At 46.5% G+C, this 25,457-nt stretch overlaps 1 protein-coding gene across 1 annotated transcript; it reads left to right on the top strand.

Moving 5' to 3' along the window:
* Positions 1 to 10: 10 nt before the first annotated feature.
* Positions 11 to 25,265, top strand: LOC102873990 (mucin-5AC-like). The gene is made up of 7 exons (XM_006898808.1): positions 11 to 159; positions 490 to 512; positions 844 to 1,113; positions 22,818 to 22,894; positions 24,332 to 24,616; positions 24,902 to 25,108; positions 25,251 to 25,265. The coding sequence occupies exons 1-7, from the start codon at positions 11 to 13 to the stop codon at positions 25,263 to 25,265; spliced, it is 1,026 nt and encodes a 341-aa protein (XP_006898870.1).
* The last annotated feature ends 192 nt before the right edge of the window (positions 25,266 to 25,457 follow it).

The raw sequence follows: 25,457 nt of genomic DNA, 5'->3' as shown, positions 1-25,457 counted from the left end.
CGATGGGCTGATGGGGTATGATGGGCTGACGGGGTATGATGGGCTGACGGGGTACGATGGGCTGGCAGGGTACGATGGGCTGACAGGGTATGATGGGCTGACGGGGTACGATGGGCTGACGGGGTACGATGGGCTGGCGGGGTATGATGGGCTGACGGGGTATGATGGGCTGGCAGGGCAGACACCTTTTCCAGGTCACTGGCGGAAATAGCCCAGGACAGGGATGATGAACAGCAGATAAACGCTTGGGGATTATTGAGGAGGAGGAAGAACCCAGGAACTAGCCAGCCCCTCACACACAACTCTGTAGCTGGTAGGACAATTGTGGGGCTTGACTAGGGAGCGAGTGACTGTCTCCTAAGAACAGGGGAGGCAGAAGGTGGTCTGGGGACCCCCCAAGAATAGAACAAACCCAGCCCTCAGCGTCCCTGGCACCTAGGGAGTCTCCAGGTGAGAATGCAGCCTCCCCTCCACTCCCGCACATTCCAGAACCTTCCAGAGCCAGCCACGAGGTACAGCTGCTGCCTTGCCTCCCACAGGAGTATCTACCAGGCTCTAGGCTGGCAGCCCCTGGGCAAAAAAAATAGTATATCAGGCAGGAACTGGGGGCTTCTAGGGATGGTCCAAAGCCTAGACCCCTGCCTAGCTCCCTCAGGTCCACTCAGGGGCTCCTTTGGTGTGGCAATGGACTCGAGAGCCAGGCTTCTCATGGGCGGGGTCCCTCCAGCCCCTCCTCATGGGGTATCGGTCTATAGAGGTTAGTCACCAGAGCTGTGGCTCTGAGGACTGAATAATGCTGGTTAACCTTTGCTGGTCACCGCAACACCCTCTGCTTCCCCTCAGGGCAGGCCCTGCCCCTCTCACAGGCTCGGCAAGGTGTGTCCTCACCACCCTCCCCAGAGCCAGGACCAGTCCAGGCCCAGCTCAGTCAGAAGGACTCACGCAGGGGGCGAGGCTCAGGGCACCCTGAGCGGTCAGCTCCGAGCACAGCCCTGCGGGGCAGGAGGATGGGCAGGGGGTACCCTGCAGCCCGGGGGCACCCTGCAGCCCCAGAGCACCGGCTTCAGCACCTGCTGGCTCTGGCTCTGAGCCTCCTTCTCACGTGTGATCCAGGTAAGCGGGGAGGGGCCGGGGCCAAAGGAGGAGGTGAACAAACTGCCTGGAGGAGGGAGGCGCGCCTGCAGGTGGCTCACGCTTCCCAAGCCCCCTGCCGGGGCGGCAAAGGTTTCCTGGGGAGGCAAGCAACTGCTTCTCAGTCCGCCTGATGGCTGCCTTGCAAAGCTCATAGATAATTGAGCTGTGATTTCTCTCTCTCACTCTATGCTGCCTCTGCCTGCGCACCCTGGCACCTATTCATTCAATCGAAAACCAAACTTGTTGCCATTGAGTTGATTCCGGCTCATGGAAACCCCATAAGATCCGCCCCATAAAATTTCCAAGGCTGCAGACTTCAACAGAAGCAGACGGCTTTCCCCCAGAGTGGCGAGTGTTCAAAGCAAGAACTTGGGGTGGGGGTGGGGGGTAGCAGCCAAAGTGTTTAACCACTGTGCCACCAGGGTTCCTGCAACCAATTCATGAGAGGGTTTTACTTGCACCTGACATAAGCAAGGGACAGCCCAGGGCACCCAGGAGTCTCCGGTGGGTGGACAAGGTTGTGTCCTGTCACTGGGGGAGTCAGGCAGAGAGGTTTGCTGTCTTGGAGGGCTGCAGATGGAGAGGTATTTCTAACACCTGTAAGGAGGTGTGAGGCTTGGCAGAGGTTAAGAAGAGAGGACAGGGCAGCCCTGGCAGCGGGAGGAAGAGGACAAAAGCAGAGTGACCACGTTTGTTTGGAGATTTAGTGCAATGGATGGATGCAGAGGGCAGGGAGAAGCAGAAACACAGAGTGAGGGGGTGGGGAGGTCTGTTTCTGGGCTAAAACGGGGAGTTTGCAGGCCTATTGGTCACTGCGAGGGTCAGCTTGGGCTGCTTCTGTCCAGGGAAAGCCCGTCGACATCAGAGGAGGACTGAGGCCAGTTTGGGGGTGTGTTGGGGGAGCAGGTTCTCTCCACTACAGAGAAAAAGTCCTGGATCTCCTACGTTGTCCAGCAGGGTACATTCTTGGATGGGAAGTTGGAGGTTTCCTAATAAAAAACCTTAGGGTCAGAGATCATCCAGTGTCCGTGGAAGAGTGCCCTCCAGGATATGAGATTACCTAACTATCTGTTCAGATGCTCCCACTTTGAAGAGGGCCTGCCCCAATGAGAAGGCTTTGAAGTTGAGTGAGGTGATCCCCTCCTACACCCCAGTCCTAAGTGGGGATGGGGACCTGTGAGCAACCCCCAAGGGCTCAGACTCCTCCCTCTCAGAGCAAGCTGGGAAGGCACCCTGGCACACCCTCCCCTCTGCCTGAGTCACAGAGGCCCAGCTCTGGGCCCAGCAAGAGCTTTGTGGTGGTTGCCATTGTAAAGCAACCACACAATGGCCTGAATGGCAGGCGGGTTTGCCCAGAACAGAACCCACCACCTCCAGCGGGTGTATTCCCTGCACTGTCCCCAAAGCATGTTGTCATAACATAGACTGGTTCATTGTGTCTACCCACCAGGCTCACTCAGGGGCTGTTCACACAGGCAGACCCCCCCACAGGAAGGGCTGGCCACCTAGACTATAGGCTGATATCCCAGCCATTCCGGCTGAACATGACCCTTCAGAACACACCCTCCCTTTTCCAAGGGATTCCCCAGGGGCTTCATCCAGGCACCCTCCAGAGCTGCTGAAGTAATGCAGCAGAAAAACGTCCCTTAATCTCTGGGCAGAGAAGGACAGAAATCTCAGTCCACCTACAAGCTCTGTGTCATCTGGGCAGACACTCACCTTCTCTGTTTCCCTTTTCCTAAAAGGTAATTTAAAGCTCCAAAGCTGGGGAGGCTTTGCTCCCCTTTCCCCACTCCCCTCTGCCCTGGGCCCTGTCTCTTTACCTCCACACCCCAACCTACAGCCTTTTCCTCCTTGCACTTGTGGCTAAGGCACCCCAAGATCCCAGAGGACTTCAGTAACCACCATTCTGTAGTCCAGGTCTCTCCCTGCCAGGGTTTAACCTGCATGATCTCTGTTGACCCTGCAGGGGTGAGTAGAGGAACCTACTGCTCCCACTTTGAAGAAGAAACTAAGGCTAATACAGCAAAGATGCAGACTCCAGTTTTTAGATGTTTTCTAGGCCCCCACTGGCACATTGCCTGGGAAGAAGCTGAGGGTTGGGAAGAATTCTGTTTCTCCTGGAAGTTCCTGGTTACAATGGTCCTTCCCACTCCTTGGCCCAGGAGATGAGTTTCTCATCATCACTCCTTAAGCAGAGCTCTCCCAAGGCTGTGGGGCTGTGGAGTACCCAAGCCCGGGTGTACACTACTCTCTGCTGAGCTCTTTTCTGGCTCCCTGTACGTGGGCCATCGCACCAGCCCTGGGAGAGGATGATTAAGGGAAGGGGCATTGGTGGGAGTAGAGGAGGGCTGTGTACATGCATGTGTATGTGGGTGCAGGGTGCCGGGAACTATGAGCGAGTGCCCAGTCTAAACTGCCCCGGCTGGAATTTCTCTTCATCTTTCATCACTTGTGGCCAGCTTCCTAGTAAAGTAGAAAGGTTTGCTCATGTCTCCCTGATCCTCAGAGAACAAAGCTACCTTCCTCCCAGGCACTAGGTGGACTTCCAAAGAGGCAAGCGTGGGGGAAGGTCCTCATCAACCCCCAGCCTCCTTCCTGAAAGGCTAAAGGCCAGGGCTTTGGGCTCACCTAGAAGCCAGGGTTCTAAAGGATTTTCAATAAAGGGCTTAACCTCTCTGAGACTCCATGTCCTCTGTAAACTGGGAGGTAATGGAACCCCCATGCCCATCCCTGTGGGAAGCCCCCGTGAGCTTCCCATTCAGCTCATCTTTCTGGTCACAGCGTTCCCTGATGGGGACCAGTCTGAGCAGGTGAAGAAGCCTCTTTTTCTCCTCCCAAAGGCAAGGCAGAAGGGGCAAATTGTGACCCACCCAGGGACTTTGGACTGTGTGGTCTAGTTGACCATCTCAGTACAGAAAAGGAGACATGTTTAAGAGGAAGGTCTTACAGTAACAGGTGGATATTTGTTGTTGTTGTTGTGTACTGTCAAGTCAGAACTGACCCATAGCTGACCCTCCAGGAGTTTTTCAGAGGAATCAATTGCACAGAAATTGACTGCCCATTTTCTCATTAAGAAGCTAGTGGATTCAAACCATGTACCTTTGGGTTGGCAGCACAGCTCCTTACCACTCAGCCACCAGAGCAAGGACTGGAACGCAGGATACCAAATTCTGTGTCTCCCTGCCATTACCCAGGCCTGTCCTCAGACATGGACACCAATCTGCTGCCTCCAATTCTTCTCCCTTGAGACCCTCACTCTCACCCCTGGCTCCTTGGTCCTTTAAATGAAACTCCCAGATGGCCCCCAGGGATCCATCCTCATCCCAAGCATAGAATCGTGGAGGCCAAGCCAAGTCAGAAGGATATTGACAATGAACTAGGTGCCAACACAGTGGCTCCTAGTGCTGCCGTGGAACTGTGCCACAGGGTTTGCACGCCTGGCCTTTCAGTAGTAGATAGCCAGGCCTTTCTCCTGAGTTATCTCAGGGTGCATTTGAACTGCCAGCCTTTTAATTAGCAACCCAATACACGAGTATTTCGTGCCAACAGTACTCCCCACTCATTGGTTGCATTGTTAAGGGCCATCAAGTTGGAGCCAACTCATTGCTGACCCTCTAAGTGGGCTTTCAGAGGGTGTAGCTCATGCAGGATGAGAGTGTCCTTGTCAACAAAGACATGGTTTGCTCAGATTGAAGGAATCTCCAGGATCTAGAACTTGCAGTTGAAAATCTCATGGGGGGGGAAAAAAAACCCAAGCAAATCTGTCTTGGCACAAGTGCAGTCAGGGCACTTCTTAGAGGCAAGGAGAGTGAGACTTCATCTCAGATACTTTGGACTTGTTCTCAGAGGCAGCAAGCTAGTCCCTGGACAACGCCAGCAGGCTTAGAAAAGGAGAAGGTCAGTGAAGGATAGGAAGACCCTCAGGGAGACGGAGGGACACAGCGACTAGAATAATGAACACAGCAGAGGTTCTGAGGCTGGCGCATGCCAGGAGTCTGTGCTGTTGGATGTAGAGTCCCTGGACACTGGAGCCAACGCGAAGGTCCCTAACCACAACAGGCCCTGCAGGGTGAAAACAGAGAAATCCCCACGCTTGCAAACTAGAGAGATCAGCCACCCTTCTGCTCAGTTCTACTCAGTCCTTGCCTTTGGCTCAGTTCCACACAGTCATGATAGCTCTCTCTGTGCTGCCTGTTTGTATATTTGGTACTCAGATTCACAGTGAATATTTGTGTAAGAAGAATTGACTGCTTTAGGGGGACAAGAAGTGAGAAAGGTCTCTGTACTACATGGCATTCTTCTTTCTTTCATGCTTGGTCCTTGCTAGTTGTTGTTGTTGTTGTGTGTCATCAAGTCACGTACAACTCATAGCAACCCTGGGAACAGAAGGTCTGAACCCTGTTCTATCCTGTGCCATCCTCACACTTCCAGACACACTAGAGACCACTGCGGCAGTCACCATGTCAAGCCCCTTGGTCGAGGGTCTTCCTCATCTTTGCTGACCCTCCACCCTTCCCAGCATCGTGTCCTTCTCCAAGGAATAGCCCTTGCTTTTAACACGTAAGGTGCCCTTACGTTCCCTAAAAAATGGAGGAAACCCCAAATCTCTCACCCTAGAAAAGGATCCTCCCTTGCTTTTCTAAGGATTCCTTTCCCCTCACAGTGAATGGGGAGCCTCTGTCTATTTTCACTCTATTAGGAAAGATATTCTTTTTCTTCTAGTGTTCTTTTTTTATTATTTAAATAAAATTTTTATTTTATACTGGCTTACTTATATAAAGTTCTTATATGCTGTTTTTCACACTGGACCTTTCCCATTTCCTTTACCCACCCCCTCCCTCTTCCCATCAAATTGTGCAACTCTGTGATTAACCACACCCTCACCACGCCCATCCTCACCTCTCTGCTCCCTCCCACTCCCTCTTGGATCCTCATTGTGTATTCTACAATAATGATCTTTTACAGTATTTGTCCTTATGGGACTGAGTTACATCACTTAGCATAATGCTGTCCCAGTCCCTCCCACGTTAGGTAGTAATTTACAAAAGCATCGTTCCTGTGTGCTGCATCTTATTCCATCGTGTGAATGTACCATAATTTCTCAATCCATTCAATTGTGGTTGGACCTTTGGGCTGTATGCATGTTCTTGTGATGGTGAATAACGCTGTTATGAACTCTGCTTGCTGAAACTGAGGAGGACCTCAAGCGCCTGCTGCAGAGTGTCAAGGACTGCAGCCTACAATATGGATTGAGGCTCAATGTCAAGAAGACAAAGATTCTCACCACTGGACCAATTGGCAGCATCAGGATGGATGGTGAAGAGATTGAGATTGTACACAGCTTTAGTTTGCTTGGCTCCATAGTCAACAGTCTTGGCACCAGCATCCAGGAAATTAAAAGGCGCATTGCCATGGGAAAGTCTGCTGTTAGGGACCTCTCCAAGGTGCTGAAGAGCAGTGGTGTCTCTCTGGAGACTAAGGTGCGTCTGATACAGGCCATGGTCTTAGCAATCACCTGTTATCCATCAGAGAGTTGGACAATGACCAAGGAGGATAGAAGGAGAATTGATGCCTTTGAGCTGTGGTGCTGGAGAAGAGTATTGAGAATACCATGGACTGCTAGGAAAACAAATAGATTTGTCCTGGAGAGGGTTAAACCGGGTGGCTCCTTGGAGGCAAGGATTCTGAGGCTCCGTCTAACTTACTTTGGACATGTAGTGAGGAGAGACCAGTCCTTAGAGAGGGACATCATGCTTGGGAGGGTGGAGGGACGGCGCAGGAGAGGAAGGCCCTCTATGATTGATTCAGTGACTGGGATAATTGGGATGGGAGTTTCAGAGACAGTGCGATTGGCACAGGACAGAACGGAGTTTAGGGCTGTTGTACATAGGGTCGCTATGAGTCACAGGTGACTCGATGGCACATAACAACAACAACAACAACATGAACGTTGGTATACAAGTCTCTGTTTGTGTCTCAGTTCTCATTTTCTCATGGTGTATTCCAAGTAGTGGAATAGCTGGGTCATATGCAATTTCAATACTCAGCTTTTTGAGGAAACATCAAACTAAACATCAAACTCCCTTCCTGAGTGGCTGTACCATTTTTTTTCATTCCCCCCACCATTTTTTAGGCTTCCTTTTTTCCCCCCTCCTCTCCAATGTTTATTGTTTGCTGCTAGGTTAAACTTTGTCACTGTTACTGGAGTGAGATGGTATCTCACTGTGGTTTTGATTTGCATCTCTCTTATAGCCCATGACTTTGAGGTTACTCATGTCTTCACTAAATACCTGGAGAGGGATCCCTGGTGGTGGAAATGGTTATTGCACTCAGCTAACTGAAAGGCAGGAGGTTAGATCCTATCCAGAACCCCTCAGAAGAAAGGTCTGGAGAACCTGGAGAACTTCTTACATGGGGAGCAGGGGTGGGGGGGAATCAGTCCTTGAAACCCCCATAGAGCATGTATGGAGTTAACCATGAGTTGCAATGAACTCAACAGTAAAGCGGGCAGGTGTTAGATTTAGAGATTCCTTCATTCCTTTGTCCAATGAATGTATATTGAGCACCAATAATGTACCTTGACCTCAGTGGCTCAGGTACTGGACTGCATGCTAGGAACACAGTTGTAAACAAAGCAGATATACATCCCTTCAGAGGTGACCAGGCAGACAGATCACAACAGTAAAAGCACTGGGTTGTGTCATCTACTATAAGACAAGGGGGAAAGAAAATAGCCCAGAGCTGCAGGTTCTGGGGTACGTGTTGGGGAGCAGCCTGCTGATTTCATTAGGATGGAGTCAGAAGAGGGTTCACTGAGAAGCAAAGAGGGACAGGGCCTGGGCTGTCACCGCTCCCTCACCAACTCTTACACCTTGGCAGCACCAGATTTGTATCCTCTCTCCTTAGTTTTGGTTTTAAGAAGCCAAACGCATGTCTTTGGGATTGGTTCTGATTCTTGGTGCCCCACATGTGCCTGAGCAGAAGTGCTCCGTGGGGTGTACTGTGGCCTGGCCGTGACCTGTTAGCAGTGCAGCACCAAGGTCCCTAAGGGTGGCTTCGAGCCGTCAGCTTTTCAGTTACTAGCTGAGGGGTGAAACATTTGTCTCATCCAGGGCTATTGATTTTTTTGGTTTAGAGATGGAGAAACTGAGACTCGATGGAACTAAATGACTTGAGGCAGACCCAAAATAGAACATAGGTCTCTGGAACTTGAGTTCTTGCCCTGAGAAAAAAAGAGAGAGAGGGGAGAGAGAGGGGAAAGCAAGGGAAGAGAGTGGGGAAGGGAGAGAGGGGAAGGGGACAGTGAGGGGAGAGAGAGGGAAGGGGGAGAGACAGAGAGAGAGTGAGAGGGAGAGAGAGCGGGAGGGGTAGGGAGGGAAGGAAAGAGAGAGACAGATAGAGGAGAGAGAGGGAAGAGAGATGGGAGGGAGGGAGAGAGAGAAGAAGAGGAGGAGGAGGAGCAGGAGGAGGGAAGGAGGGAGAAAGAGGGGGGTGTGCACACATGCATTTCTTTCCTTTTTTAATTGTGATTTGAGTGAAAGTTTACAAAGCATATTATTTTTCTATCATTTATGCACACTTTGTTCCATAACATCAATTACAACACACATATCTGATCATCATTCATCCCCTATTGTCTTTCCCATCACTCATCTTAGTAAATGTTCAAAAAAGGAAGTGTTTATTATCTATAAATTAATTCTTCTACTCGCTCTTTCCCTTGCCCTTCCTAGTAACCATACTCAGATGGTTCTCTGTACCCAGTACTCTCTTTGGGTTTTTTATAAGAGTATTAGACACTATTTATCCTTTTGTGATGACTATTTCACTCAGCATAACATCCTCTAGACTCCTCTATGTTGTTGTTGTGGTTGTTATGTGCTGTCTAGTCACCTGCAATTCATAGAGACCCTGTGGACAACAGCCCTAAACTCTGCTCTGTCCTGAGCCAATTGCACTGTCTCCAACACACCTACCTGCATTACAGCAGTCACTGAATCAGTCCATCCCATTGAGGGTCTTCCTCTTCTGCACTGTTCCTCCACCCTCCCAAGCATGACATCCCTCTCCAAGGACTGGTCCTGCCTTGCATCATGTCCAAAGTATGTCAGACAAAGCGTCAGAATCCTTGCCTCCAAGGAGCAGCCTGACTTCACCCTCTTCATGATCAATTTGTTTGTTCTCCTAGCAGTTCCTGGTATATTCAACACTCTTCTCTAGCACCACAGCTCAAAGGCATCAATTCTCCTTCTATCATCCTTAGTTACTCTCCAGCTTTCTGATGCATAGCAAGTAATTACAAAGACCATGACCTGGGTCAGGCACACCTTAGTCTCCAGAATGACATCATTGCTCTTCAGTACTTTGGTGAAGTCTCTGACAGCAGACTTTCCCAGTGTAATTTGTTTTTTGATTTCTTGGTTGGTACCAAGAATGTTGATTGTGGAGCCAAACAAACTAAAATTGTTAATAATTTCAATCTCTTCACCATCTATCATGATGCTGCCAAGCAGCCCAGTGGTAAGCATCTTTGTTTTCTTGATATTGAGCTTCAATCCATATTGAAGGCTGCAGTCCTTGACCTTCTGTAGCAAGTGCTTCAGGTCCTCTTCAGCTTCAGCCAGCAGGGTTGTATCATCTGCATAAAGTAGATTGTTGATAAGTCTACCTCCAACCTGATGCTATATTTCTCCTGTATGTTTTGTGATGTTTTATGAATTTGTCATTGTTTTTCAATGTGACTTTTTAAAAAGCATGGACATGTAAGATTGTGTGTGTTTGAATGTGTATGGGTACATGTATGTGGGAGGGTGTGTGTGTGTGTGTGTGTGTGTGTGTGTGTGTGTGATTTCTTCCTTCCTCTTCCTGAGCCACACTCCTGATAGAACTTACTTAGTTTCTTCAAATGAGAGGCTTTAGCTTCCCCCTTTTCAGGGCAGGAAGGGCTGCAAGGGGCTTTTCAGTGCTGAAACCTCACAGGAGCTCAGCAGTCCCTCTGGTTAAGGTGGCTCGTCACTCCCAGGTGGGGCAGTGGACTCTGCCTGCGACCTGTACTATCTCAGAGCCTTCTCAAGGGTGGGGGAGAGCAGGTCGGATTTCCACCTGTCCTGGGTTGGGTGGGCCCTTCCTACTCCCTGCCTTTGGTGCCTGCATGGGATGGGAGGTCCAGGGGGCTGCCCTGGCTGGTCTGGCCACATACCTGTGTGAAGCTGGGCCTCCCTGTCAAAGGAATAGACACCGTGGTGCGGTGGGGTAGCCTCCTTCACTGTCCCACCCTCTCTGGATCTCTGGTTCCACCCTACAGTCTCCTCTGTTTCTGTAACCCCTCATGGGGACTGTCCTAGAACAAGGTCTGGCTTTGCACCCCCAGCATACAGTGATCATCCAACCCCAACTCCTACCCCACTGACTCTGATTCTGGTTACCCCAGTAACACTGGCCTGGCCCCTTGAAAGGACTCTGACCCATCTCCTCTCAATGAGTCCCCACCCCCTGTAATGACTAGAGTGCCTGTTGGCCCAAGCTGTTAAGCACTCAGCCATGAACCAGCAGGTTGATGATTCGAATCCACCACAAAAAAAAATGTCTGGCAATCCACTTCCAAAGCATTAGCCATGGGATATGCATAACCTTACAGAGGCCGTTCTACTCTGGCACACTCGGGGTCGCCATGTGTCAGAGTCAGACGGATGGCAGCTGCTTTTATTTCTTAAATTAGGCAGAGATAATTGCTGTCCTGAAATGAGTCCTGACAATACTAACAACTAACAGAGAGCACTGACACGAGCCAGGAATGTTCTAAGCTCTTTGCATACATCAATCCCTTACTCTTCATAGCAACTTGTTGGAATATACACAGTAATTATTATTTGCATTTTACAAGTAAGGAAACCAAGACATAATCGTTTATGTGCCTTGCCCACCCTATCTGGCATGTTGTGGAGTCAGGCTGCATACCCTTAATCTAGTGTGTAGTGGGGCCAGGCTGTGTATATCCTATAGTTGATGTATGGTGGGGCCAGGCTGTGTATATCCTATATCTGGTATGTGGTGGGGCCAGGCTGCATACCCTATATCTAGTGTGTAGTGGGGTTGTGTATATCCTATATCTGGTCTGTGGTGGGGCCAGGCTGCATATCCTATAGCTGATGTGTGGTGGGATCAGGCTGTATATATCCTATATTTGGTGTGAAGTGGAGTCAGGCTGCATATCCTATATCTGGTGGGTGGTGGGGCCAGGCTGCATATCCCATAGCTGGTATATAGTGGGTACAGGCTGTGTACATCTATAGCAGGTGTGTGGCAGGGCCAGGCTGCATCTTTCATGGCTTATCTGCGGCAGAGGTAGGCTATTTATACCCTCTATCCAGTGTATGGTGGAACCACGATGTATATGTCCTCTAGCTGGTATGTGATAGAGCTGGGTTGTGTGTATCTCATAGCTGGTATGGGTGGAGCAGACTCTGTACATCTCACAGCTGTTATATCATGGAGCCAGGTTATATATATCCCCTAACTGGTACATGGTGGATCCAGCTGCATATATCCCATAGCTTGTTCCACAGCTCTGTGAGTCCTCGGGGATTCTGACCCAAATTCCTCTGTGATCTCATCCCTGCTGCCCAAAGATGCCAGGCCCACACTGAAAGGAGAGAAGAGACGGAGAAGGGAGTCTGACAGAGCTACCTATCAGAGGATGGGCCAGTGCCAGAGCTAAAATGCTCTCTGGTCTACTCTGTGGGACAGGGATGCCTCTCCACTCCCTCACTCAATAAGAAATACAGCGTGGTCCAGTGTTGTTGGCAAAAGATCGGCAAAAAGGAGAGTAAACCTTCAGGAGAAGGACTGAAGCACAACGGCCACAATGCACTGAGCACGCCAGCGGTCATGGACATGACTAGGGACCAGGCATTGTTCCCTGTTGGATATCAGGTTACCATGAGTGAAGCCCGACCCCACAGTCACAATACCACCTCGACCCCACAATTACAACAACACCTCGATGCATTGGATGTGGCGTGCCGGGACTCATAAGGCTGATAGGTGTGTGTCCCGAAAACACTTTCATCAAACAACTCCACTCCTGCTTCCTTCCAGGCTCCCTGGCTGTCATTGTTCCATTCCACTGTCCTCTCTCCATTAATTATTTTTGTATGCTGATAGCAACCCACGGAGTTGATTCCCTGTCTGTTAACTCCATGGTAACAGTCCCGGAAGCGGGAGCTTGGTCCAACGCCTCATTGCTTCACCACAGAGTTTTTCAACCTCAGAACAAATGTTGTTGCTGCTGTTGTCAGAGGCTGTGGAGTTGGGTCTGACTCACGGTGACTTTACACGCAGGCGGACAGAACACCGCTTGCCCCTGCTCTGTCCTCACATTCATTCCTGGGTTTGAGCCTGTTACTGAAGCCTCTGTGTCATCCATTCACTGAGGACCTTCCTGTTTTTCACTGACCCTCTACCTCAACATCTTGGATCACTTGCTGCAGAGGATCAAAGAATAGAGCCTTCAATATGGATTGCGTCTCAACATCAAGAAAAGAAAAATTCTTATCACTGTATCAATAGGCAACATCACGTTATTGTTGCTGTTATGCACTGTCGAGTAGCCTGCAACTTATAGTAAGCCCATGTGCAACAGCTCTGAAGTCTGCCCTGTCCTGAGCCTGTCTCACTGACACAGACACACCAGACACACCTACCCCCATCGACCCAGTCACTGTATCAATCCATCTCATCAGGAGTCTTTCTCTCCTGTGCTATCCCTCCACCCTTCCAAGCATGACGTCCTTCTCCAAGGATCAGTCCCTCCTGGCCATGTACCCAAAGTATGTGAGGGGGAGCTTCAAAATCCTATCAACAGTTTCATCTTACTTGTAGCCAAAATCAACATCCTTGGTACTAGCAATTAGGCAACCAGGAGACATATTGCACTGGGAAAGTCTGCAGTTAGGGACTTCTCCAAATTTTTGAGGAGTAATGATGTCACTTAGAGGACTAAGGTGCAACTGATTCAGGCCACAGTCTTTCCAATCACTTGCTGTACATCTGAGAAATGGACAATGAATATGGATGACAGATGAAGAATTGATGTCTTTGAGCTGTGATGTTGAAGAAATGTGCTGAACATCCCATCAATTGCCAAAAGAACAAAAAAAAAACCAAAAAACCACATCTTGGAGAAAGTGCAGCCAAAGTGCTCCATGTAGACAAAGATAATAAAGTTTTAGCTCACATACTTTGGGCATGTTTGAAAAGTAAAAGAAAAATTCTTTCATTGTTATACAATCCCTCCCCCCAAGTCCACTCCACTTTGCAGGCTTCATTCTGGATTCTTGTCATGACAATAATACCTAAACATATATCGTTTTTAAACCATTCTCTCCCTTATCTGTTTCAATGCGGTATACATTATTTATCCCATCTTTCTCAGTCTCCCCCCAACCCCAGTGTCAGTCCCATTTTACAAAAATGGCATTATGCAATATTTGTCCTTTTGTGACTGAGATATTTCACTCAATATAATGTCCTCCCGGGTCACCCATTTTGCATAATATTTTATGAGTTTCTTGGTTTTCAATGCTGTGTTGTATTCCATTGTGTGAATATACCACAGCTTCTCTATCCATTCATTTGTTGATGGACAGTTGGGTTGTTTCCAGCTCTTTGCTATTGTGAACAAAGCTGAAATAAACATGGGTGTGCATATATCTGTTTGGGTGGCAGTTCTGGTTTCTTTAGGGTATGTTCCCAGCAGTGGAATTGTTGGGTCAAATGGTATTTCTGTTTGCAACTTTTTGAGAAAGCGCCATACAGCCTTCCATAGTGGTTGCATTTTACACTCCCACCAACAGTGAATAAGGGTTCCAGTTTCTCCACAATCTCGCCAGCATTTGTTATTTCCTGTTTTGTTAAATTTTGCTATTCTTACTGGGGTGTAATGATATCTCATAGTTGTTTTGATTTGCACCTCTCTTAGAGCTAGGGATTTTGAATATTTCTTCATGTGTTCATTTGCCATCTGAATGTCTTCTTTGGTGAAGTGTCTGTTCATATCCTGTGCCCATTTTTCAATTGGGTTATTCACCTTTATCTTGTGATGCTTGAGTATTTTATAAATCCTATATACTTTGGGCATGTTGCTAGGAGGGCCTAGTCTTTGGAGAGGGACATGCTGCTGGGAAGAGTGGAGGATTGGCAAAGGAGAGGAAGATTCTTGACCAGGTGGATTGACATGGTGACTGCTGCAATGGGCTCTTGTGTGTCAGGAAGTGTGAGGATGGCACAGGGTAAGATAGGATTCAGATCTGTTATTCGTAGGGTTGTTATGGCTTGTATTCAACTCGATGGCACCTAACAAGAATTAACAAGCATAATTTCTTCCTCTAGAGACAAATGCTAAGTATATAAAACAAAAAAACCTTATTAATCTTGCTTCTAAAGAGTATTTTGGCTATACTTCCACTGCTTTCAAGGGAGTTCTGACTCCTACTGACCTTCCACCAGGTTTTCAAGGCTGTAAATCGCAACAGGAAGCAGCTGCCCCTCTTTCTTCCACAGGATGGCTGGTAAACTCGAGCTGCCATAGACACAGACTTTGGATTAGCAGGGCAATGCTCTATGGACTGTACCACCAGAGCTCGCTCTTTCTTTCTTTCTTTCTTTCTTTCTTTCTTTCTTTCTTTCTTTCTTTCTTTCTTTCTTTCTTTCTTTCTTTCATTCATTCTTTCAGAAGTCTGTGATATGGTTCACGTTCTTCATCAGCACTACCATCATCCAGATGCATACATTCTTCTCCAGTCTCCTTTATTCATTGTCCAGGCCTCACAGGTAATACACGTGGGGCTGCAGGTCTCTTGTCAGGGACCAGCCCTGTCCATTGCAGGATGTTGAGCTGCTTCTGGTCACCACCCAGTAGGTGGCAGTATTTTCTCCTCACTAGTTTATCTGAAACCTAACTGGTTGCTTTTTTTTTTTTAAAAAATTGTATACTGGTTTAATACCAAAATGGTTTCCCATTGTGAACAGTATTTGGAGGAGCTCCAAATTGCAAAACAGGTTGGGAAGCAGGAGTGGCATCCACTTCCTAAACCACATGCCTCTGGAAATCCTATGAACTTGGAGAAACAACGATAGCTGCGGAAAGGCATTAGGTCTTTTGTTCAGAGACTCTATGAGTTGACCTCAACTCAATGGCAATTAACAACAACAACAACAATATACTGGTTTACTTACAAAGTTCATAAAATTCATATACATTGTTTTTCACATAGTAAATATCCCCTTTTCTTTACTCATCCCTCCCTCCACCCATCAAATTGTGTGACCCTGTGATTAAGTCCCCCCATTCACCTGCTTGTATCCTGTACTCATTCTACAACATTGGTCTTATACAGTATTGGTCTTATACAGTCTTTATGAGACTGAGTTTGTTTAGCATAATGCTCTCCAGTCCCTCCCACGTTAGGTAGTAATTTACAGAATCATTACACCTATGTGCTGCGTAGTATTCCATTGTGTGAATGTATCATAATTTCTCAATCCATTCACATGTGGTTGGATATCTGGGCTGTTTCCATGTTCTTGGATGGTGAATAAGGTTGCTATGAACATTTGTGTACAAGTCTCCATTTGTGCTTCAGTTCACATTTTCTTGGAATATATTCCAAGCAGTGAAATAGCTGGGTCATATGGAATTTCTGTTTAGCCTTTTGAGGGAGCATCAAACTGCCTTCCAGAGTGTTTGTATCATTTTAAAAACTAGTTGCTTTTGAGTCATTCCAACTCTCCACAGTAACTAACAAGTCCACTCAGCCACAATGCAAAAGATTAGCAATGCAAGCCTGTGCAGAGGTTCCTCCGAAGAAAGTCTGCTCAAAAGGGGATTACAGTGGAAGATGCTAAATAGAGTGGGGAGAAATGTGTAGCAAAGCTTAAACAGCATTAAAAAGGACCATGCTTACTCAGGAGCAACAATTTCAAAAAATACTATATAACTTGGGAGAGATTGGAGAGTATTAGGCTGAGTGAACAAACTCAGTCTCATAAGGACAAATACTGCATAAAACCATTATTGCAAAAATAGAAGGATAACTAGTAACACATCATGTTATTGGGACCGAAAGGGGGAAGAAGTGGGAGCAAAGGGGTGAGGATGGGAGCAGAGAAGTAAGGATGGATAGGGGTTTTTTGGTGGGTGGAGGGAGCTGGTAAAGGAAATGTGAAGGATCTGGCGGGGACCTGAAAAGATAGGGTAATGATGGTCAAGGTCCGAGGACAATTAATTTTATAAAACATAATGCATGGGAATGATTGTATGAAACACCATGTGAATGAAGAATAGTGTAAAATGCAATGTATACAAACTTTGTAAGCAAACCAATATAAAATTTAAGAAAATACTAAAAGGGCCAAAACCCCACAACTGCTATTAAAAGAAGATTTTAAAAAAAATAAGAAAAGGAAAGTCCTGGTAATCTCGGTCTCAGAAAAAGCTACAGAATGTTCTACTTTGTATATATGAGACCATCATGAATCAGAGCCAACTCAAAAGCAACTGACAACAACAAACTCTGGTCTTGACAACACAAAAAGTTCTCCGGACAGTGCCAGGTGTCATGCTGAGATAAAACTGCACTGGGTGATAACTGTGGATATCTTACACTCTACCCTAAAGTCACAGTAGATGCTTTGTGGGGGAGAGGGAGGGGCTTCCTCCCTGACCAGCGGCGGACACAAAAGAAAAACTTGCCAAGCTGCCAGCAGCAACATGAAGACGAGCAAAAGCTCTGTGGCAGTGTAGCCTTTTCAGACAGTCCTAGGGCAAACCCTGCTTCAGCTTCCCTGGGGCTCCCATAACCCTCCTCCGTCCCCACTAGTCCTGGGCTGTTGGGACAGGCAGGCAAGCAGTTCCCTCCTAGGCTGACCACTGGAGGGAGAGAGCTGGCAGGATTAACTTGACAAAAGCTGATTTAGTCATTTAGAGGCTTTCTTTTATTATCGTCCACAACCTTGAAAGTCTCTCCTTCTTTGGGCATGTTGTTAGGAGCGCTTGGAAAAAGATAATCATTCCAGGAAAGTTAGAAGACCAGCAAAAGAAAGGGAGACCCTCAGTGAGGTGGATTGACAGTGACTGCAGCAAAGAGCCTGATCATGGCCGAGGCCACGAGAATGGTGCAAGACAGGGCAAGTTTCCAAGCTATTGTTCAAAAAGTAGCTATGAGTCAAAGTTGACTCAACAGCACCTAACAACAACATAACATCACCATCCTCATTTTAGCAACAAGGAAACTGAGGGTCAAAAAGAGTAATTAAATGACCACACATCGTCCAGCCAGCAAGTGACTGAATCAAGACTTAAGTGCAGGCTTTATTCATTCCACTGTCTTATCTCAAGGCCTTTAGATTGTCTGACTACAAAGTTCCTTTTCTTTTTTTTTTTAATTTTTTGTGTGTGTGTACCGTCAAATCGGATCTGACTGGTACAGGAGGAGATTGTCCCTCCTTCCCCGGCAGAGCATCTGGTGGATTCGAACCGAGAGCCTCTAGGATTGCAATGCAACTTCTTGCCACTAGGCCACCAGAGCTCCCCACAAAGTTCCTTTTCATTTTCTTAAAACTCCTCATCCTCTGTCTGTCACCAACCACCTGTGTGACTTGGGACAAATTACTTCACCTTTCTGTGCCTCAGTTTTCTGACCTCTAACTCCCAGATAATATTAGTAACTAGCTGAATGAGTGGTAGTTTGAGTTGCATTTTATTATCATTATTGTTGCTACTCATCTTTCAACTTGTAGAGCAGTTGCCACTTCTTGCAGGAAGCCCTCTTAACTGACAGCCCTTACTCTAGAAGACATTAGCTTCTCCGATTAGATTCTTCAGAGTTGCGTCTACTTCCTGAAACACTTGAATTGATATTCCAAGGTCAGCCAGAGTATTCCTTAGAAGCAAGGATAGTGAAACTTTGTCTCACATACTTGAAACATATGTTCAGAAGGAACCAGTCCTTGGAAAGAGACATTATGTGAGGAAAGGTCTTTGTTTTTATTGTTGTTAAGTGCTGTCTAGTTGAGTACAACTCATAGCAACCTCATAAACAGCAGATCTGCACCCTGTCCTACCCTGTGCCATCCTACCAGCCCTGACACACTTGAGCCTGTTGCTGCAGACACTGTATCAACCCATCTCATTGAAGGTCTTCCTCCTTTTTCACTGACCCTCCTCTTTTCCAAGCACCATGTCACTTTCCAAGGAATAGCCTCTCCTACAACATGTTCAAAGCATGTGAGACAAAGTTTCACTATCCTTGCCTCCAAGAAGTACTCTGGTTACACTTTCTCCAAGACGTATCTGTGTGTGTGTTCTTTTGGTAGTTAATGGGTTATTCAGCACTGTCTCCACCACCACAGCTCAAAGGGATAAATTCCTCTCTTGTCATCTTTATTCATGGTCCAGCTCTTAAATGCACAGCAGGTGATGGGAAAGACTATGGATTGAATCAGGCACACCTTAGTACCCACAAGAAAAGGTAGAGGAATGATACAGTGACTGCCACAATGGACAGAGCAGGACAGAGATCATCGGAATGGTGCAGGATAGGCGTACCTGTTGTTCGCTGGGTCACTATGTGTCGTAGTCAACTTGACAACACCCAACAACAACTATTAGGTTCTCTTATTGGTTTCCTTCTTACCAAGTCACTCTCCTGATAGCCAGTCACAAGGGCTGAGTTTATATATGGGTTTAGTTGGTTAATACTTAGGGGTATTAGCTAAAGGTAGATCAGAGACTTCTGTTCCATTGTTGCTAAATCTGTCTTCCATGCCTGACACATTATCCTTGGTTGCCCTCAAGTCAGGTGTAATTCATGGCAACATTGAGCAAAATGTTTCCAGCTTTTGTGTCTTCTGTCATGGTCACTGGTATGTTAGAATCCTTTGTTGCAGATATTGTATCAATCCATCTCACTGTGGGCTTCCTTCATTTTTGCTGACTCTCTAAGCATCCTTTTATAGCAAGTTGTCTTTCCTGATGATTTATCCAAAGTCCGCGAGCTGAAGTCTCACCATACTCTCTTCTGAGGTGCATTCTGCTTGTATTTCTGATAAGGTTGATTGGTTTGTTCTTTTGGAAATTCATGGAATGTTTAACATTCTTAACCCACATCATAGTTTGAATGTACCACTTCTTCTTCTGTCTTCTTTCTCATTGTATAGTTTTCTGTGCTCATAACATCATTTAAAAGGCTGTGACATGGGTCAGGGGAATCTTAGTCTTTGAAGTGACATTTTTCTTTTTTTATTTTATTTTACTAATTTTAATGAACATTTACAGTGATTTTGGATTTCCATTCATCATTTACAGGGATTTTGGATTTCCATTCATTATTGTTGACATTTTTCTTTTTTAAAAGTAGTATTCTTTTGCAGGAGTTTTGTCCAATGCAACATTTGGTTCATAAAAACCAAATCAAACCCACTGGCATCAAGAGCATTCCAACTTAGAACAGCACTGTAGAGCAGAACGGAACTGCTCACAGTATTTCCAAGTCTGTAATCTTTATGTATTCCAATGCCTGATTTGCTATGAGAGATACAATACTAATCTCTGTCAGTCAGTTGTAGTGGGGGAATTCACTGTTCTATTTAGTACAGCACTTGTCTGTCAGTTTGCTGTACTCAGGTAACTTGTAGATTGCTGTCAGTGTGAAAGCTATGTCTCCAGTATGTTAAATGCCACAAGAGTCACCCATAGTGGACAGGATTTAATAGAGTTTCCAAATTAAAACAAATTAGGAAGCAGAATTGGTCATCCACACCTCCCTGTCTCTCTCTCTCTCTCCCCCTCTCCCTCTCTCCCAATTTATTTACAAAGTTTGAATACATTGTTTTTCACACAAGATTCACACAAGATTCTTCCCATTTCCTCCGCTCATCAAATTGTGCAACCCTATGATTAACACTCCACCCCACCTACCCACCCTCACCCCTCTGCTTCCACCATCCCTCCCCACCTTGCGTTCTCATACTCATTCTACAATAAAGGTTTCATACAGTATTTGTCCTTGTGAGACTGAGTTAATTCACTCGGCATAATGCTCTCTAGTTTTTCCCAAGTTAGGTAGAAATTTATGAAATCATTGCTCCTGTGTTGTGTAGTATTGCATTATATGAATGTATCACAAATTCTCAATCCATTCGTTTGTGGTAGGACATCTAGGCTGTTTCCATGTTCTTACAATGGTGAATAATGCTACAGTGAACAAGGCTTCCTGCTTTCCCATTCTGGTCATCCACTTCTTCTTCATTTTCTTTTAGTTTTTATTTAATTTTTCTACTAGTTTATTTATAAAATTCAAATACAAATTTGAACAAATTCTTTCCATTTCCCTCACCCCCTACCCATCAAACTGTACAACCCAATAATTAATCCCCCGTTCCCCCTGCATATCCACATCCCTGTGCTTCCAGCCTCCCATACCCCTCCTGGATCCTTATACTCATTCTACAATAATGGTGTTATACAATATTTATCCTTACAGGACTGAGTTAGTTAACTCAGGATAACGCTTTCCAGTCTCTCCCAAGTTATATAATAATTTACAAAGTTATCACTCCTGTGTGCTGCGTAGTATTCCATTGTGTGAATGTACCATAATTTCTCAATCCATTCATTTGTGGTTGGACATTTGGGCTGTTTCCATGTTCCTTCGATGGTGAATAATGCTGCTATGAACATTGGTGTACAAATCTCAGTTTGTGCCTCAGTTCTCATTTTCTCAGGGTGTATTCCAAGTAGTGGAATGGCTGGGTCATATGGAATTTCTGTGTTCAGCTTTTTGAGTAAGTGCCAATCTACCTTCCAGAATGGTTGCACCATTTTACAATCCCACCAACAATGTATAATATTTCCTTTCTCACCACATTCTCTCCTGTACCTATTACTTGCTGCCCTGTTAAACTTTGCCACTCTTACTGGAATGAGATGGTACCTCATTGTGGTTTTGATTTGCATCTCTCTTATTGTCAGTGATTTGGAGCATTTCTTCATGTCTGTTTGCCATTCCCATTTCTTAAATAACAAGCCTCTGAAAACCCTATGAACCTCAGAGGAACATGGATAGTTATAGGACTAGAGGTAGAACTCATCAAAATGAGGAGAAACAGAAGCAAACATCCTTTAGAGGCTACTCCTTGGAGAGGGACATCATGCTTGGAAAGGTAACAGATCAGCAAAAGAGAAGACCCTCAACCAGTTGGATTGACACAGTGACTGTCATAATGGGCTCTTGTGTGTCAGAAATTGTGAGGATGGCACAGGATAGGACAGGGTTCAGATCTGTCATTCATTGGTTCTCTATGAGTCATACTCAATTCAATGGCAACTAATAACGACTACCTTTACAGAGGAGGTAAGAAGAGGGGAAGAACTCTGGTAGTGTAGGCTGTAGGGATTTGCTCTGCTAACCTAAAAGGAAGCCAGCTTGAATCCACCAGCAGCTCCATGGGAGAAAGATGGACAATCTCCTTCTGTGCCATTTACAGCCTCTGAAAACTCACTGGAAAGTCAGCTATGAGTTCAGATTCAATGGCATTGAGGGGATTATGTTAGCATAAGTCTTCACAGGAGCTGACTGCCAAGCTTTTTCTCTCAGGGCTTTTCTGGTCATTTCAAATGACTGATGTTTCAATTATGAGCAAACGCTTAACCATTACATCACCAAGCTTCCAAAAATTACAGCAGAATACTGTCCACCTCACTTGCTTTGGACCCATCATTGAGATGAATCACTAAGGGAGAGAATATTGTTTGATAAAGTAGTTGTTGTTGTTAGGTGCCATCAAGTCATAGACAACTCATAATGACTCTATGAACAAAAGTCTTGAACACAAAAAAAATTCATCTTTTCTCCAAGCTCATAGACTTTCCAGAGGCAAGCTATTTTGGAAGTGGATGCCACTCCTGCTTCCAAACTTGTCTTAATTCAGGAGATCCACCAAACACTGTCCACTATGAGTAACCAGGCCAGCAAATATCCTAGCAACACTTGATGAGATGGATAAGAATAATCCAGGTATCAGAAGTTGTGTAAGATGCTGGGCACATAAATGTCCAACCATAATCAAATGGATTGAGAAATTATGGTATATTCACACGATGGCATACTATGTAGCCTGCAGAAGCAATGATTTTGAAATTCACTACCTAACTTGGAAAGGACTAGAGAGCATATACTAAGTAAACTAACTCAGTCCCATAAGGACAAATACTATATAAGACCATTATTGGAGAAATAGATAACTAGTAAAATGTGTATGAGGATCTGGGATGGGGGAGTGTAGGAGCAGAGGGATGAGAATGGGCCAGGGAGTAACCATAGCGTCACACAATTTGATGGGTAGAGCGAGGGGTGGATAAAGGAAATGGGAAAAAATCCAGTGTGAAAAACAATATATGTGAATTTTGTAAGCAGGCTGGTATAAAATAAAAATGTTATTTAAAAAAATATCCGTTGGGCACAGCGGTGACAAACAAGGCTCTCTGGGTCAGGCTGCAGTTTGGCATCCTCACCTGATATTCAGATAGAGATGGAGCACAGGGTCCAGTCTCCTTGGCCTCAACACCAGAACTCTGGGCAGTGAGTAAAGCTCCCATGTTCACCCATGTTTTTGTCCTTCAGCTCTCACTGGTGGTTCTACAGTGCCGCCTTCACTCCCGTGGCGCAGCCTGACTTCAGAGACCACCGAAACCCCAACAGTGAAAGAGCTCAGCTCACATGCCCTTCCTTCAACGACTCCACGTGATCACCCTGCAGATCACCCTGCATCCACCACCTCAGAGACCAACTCTACCAAACAAAGTTCTTCCCGAGAAATACATAGAGATGCATTCACCACTGAGTTGACAGTGGACACAAACAATGGCCAACATCATAATGGTCCTGACATCTCCATGACAAGAAGCAGCAGCAGAGAAAGTACCTGGGACACGACTCATTTGTTCACAGGAGCCCCAGATCCGTCTAAGAAATCTCCACACTTGACCTTGACCATGAACAGTGTTGCAATATCCAAACCTCCTGCAGAGACTAAGGTGGCCGATGGCTCAGATCCTCCTGAGAGGACAAACCCAACCCCTGAGACAGCGTCTACTGAAACTGCACATTCTGAAAAGCACACAAACTCGGGACAAAACTCATCAAACACTGAGCATTCTTTCTCTCCTGAATCCACCTCTACTGGAGACATCAGGATAAGCACTCCACTGTTGACAATCCCTTCACTTCTCAGTGATAAAGCTTCAGAGACAAGTAAAGTTTCAGTGGAGAGTGTTACTTCATCCATCAGTTCAGGGACCTCTGAGACCCCAGCCAAGGCCGAAACCAGCTCAACTATCCTTAATTCCATGCCACTAAGTAAGGTAGAAATAAATGGTGAAAAAATCAGAAGTCCAATGCCTTCTCTAGAGCCTCCATCCCCATCAGAGGGTGAGACGGCACTGAGTAGCCTGGCCTTCAGTGCCTTGTATGGGACTACAGATCCGCTGAGCCTACTATCTTCTGAATTGTCAGGGAGTGGAGAAAGCCTAGATTCAACCAGTGTTTCAGGAGGGAAAACTGACCCTTCTTCTCCATCTACAACTTCTACCTCAATGGAGACAAACAATAAACTACACATCACAGAAGAAAACAAAAACAATTTTGATTCAACTATGAATCCATCTGAAACTTCTGTTCCCAAAGGTAAAAGTAATCTGGCTTCCACGTCTGCACCAATCTCAGGTTTAACCCCTACAAATGGCAGGCTTGCAAGTTCTACAAAGGTATCTTCATCTCACCCACTGCCGGAACCTGTGAACACAGGCAGCACCTGGGCCAGGTCCACCGCTGAGAGAGTCTCCCCCACAAGCTCTGAACCCCTTGGTGCCTCCATTGCTGGCACCCCACAGGCAACGCCATGGTCCAGCACTGACACAGTCAAGTTCCTTTCTGAAACCCAGGCTGTTCCAAAGAGAAGGGACATAAGAGAAATGGAGTATATCTCAGCATCAGCCAGTCTGCCAACCTCTCGAATCCCATCCACTCCACCCGTCCGGTTCACAGAAGAAACTTCTCACAGGAGAATCACTACAGACATATTCACACCAACAGGCACAAATGACCTGACCTTGGATCACTCCCTTGCTTCTGCTCAGAACTCAGCCAATATAGGCAGCAGCCTAACAACCACCCAAGGTACCACCCATCTGCCCATACCAACATTGGCTTCATCTGAGACATCCACACGTTTCATTCTAACTGGGGAAACTCTTCCGATCTCCATTTCATCAGAAGAGACCCAGACAGCTGGCAGCTCAAGTGTTCCGGGAAGGACGCACTCATCTTTGGCACTGGGTACTTCTACCATCACTGAAACTTCAGATACCCAAACCTCTGGCTTCCAGGAGCACACCAGCCTGGGATTGACCCCACTGAACGCTGTGCGTTCCTTTTCTCCTATACCTCCCTCTGCTGGAGACACCAGCACACACACTTGGGCTCCTCTATTGACGTCCACTTCACCTCACAGTGGTAAAATCTCAGGGACCAGCAAATCTCCAACCCAAACAAGGACATCTTCCATGACATCAGGGAGTCCTGTGGCACGAGCCATGACAGAATTCCCATCAAGTATCACTAATTCCACAATGTTAACTGATGCAGAAATCAGCACTGAGACAGTCAAAAGCACAACTCCTTCTCTGGAGCCCTCTTCTCAGCCACAGGAAGGGACAGCAAGGCCTGTCCACACCATCAGCTCCTCATGTGGGGCCACAGACTCATCGAACATCCCCACAACCAGGATGCTGCCTTCTGAACTGGCAGGGACTGCCCGCAATGATGGCCACTCCAGTGTTTCTCCATTTACCATATCTAGCTCCACAGGAAGCATGACTCCACTGCCCGTCACTCCAACAGAGACTAAGAACTCTGTGAGTCCCTCCAATGAGCCAGGTCAGACTTCATTGCCTGGAACAGAGATCAGCTTGACCACCTCCTCAGCCTTCAATCCCAGATACACACAATCTGAAAACAGTGTCACAAGCCCAACTGTGCATTCTTCATCTCACCCAGAGGGAGAGCTCATGACCACAGCCAGAACCTCTGCAGAGTCCTCTGCTGGCACAGCAGGTCCTGGGAGCTCTGGCATCCTCAGTGCACACATTTCTAGCACTCCTTCCCCAGTCACGGGATTCCAGCACATTAGAGGAACTGAGATAAATTCTAAAATGCCAGCCCACAAGACCTCAGCATCGACTAGGATGCAAGTTTTTAGAAACA

Source organism: Elephantulus edwardii, unplaced genomic scaffold (assembly GCF_000299155.1).
Source record: "Elephantulus edwardii isolate Elephantulus edwardi_28Jun2011 unplaced genomic scaffold, EleEdw1.0 scaffold00237, whole genome shotgun sequence".
Classification (NCBI taxonomy): domain Eukaryota; kingdom Metazoa; phylum Chordata; class Mammalia; order Macroscelidea; family Macroscelididae; genus Elephantulus; species Elephantulus edwardii.
Note: the sequence above shows the minus strand (reverse complement) of the source record. Positions and strands in the feature narration are given on the sequence as shown.

What these genes read in the sequence shown, in the direction of transcription:
- LOC102873990 (XM_006898808.1), top strand. Translation starts at nt 11, where the DNA reads ATGGGGTATGATGGGCTGACGGGGTATGATGGGCTGACGGGGTACGAT. An exon ending in CCTTCTCACGTGTGATCCAG is followed by an intron (nt 1,114 to 22,817) that starts GTAAGCGGGGAG and finishes TTTGTCCTTCAG; the next exon opens with CTCTCACTGGTGGTTCTACA. An exon ending in AGACCACCGAAACCCCAACA is followed by an intron (nt 22,895 to 24,331) that starts GTGAAAGAGCTC and finishes GCTTCTGCTCAG; the next exon opens with AACTCAGCCAATATAGGCAG.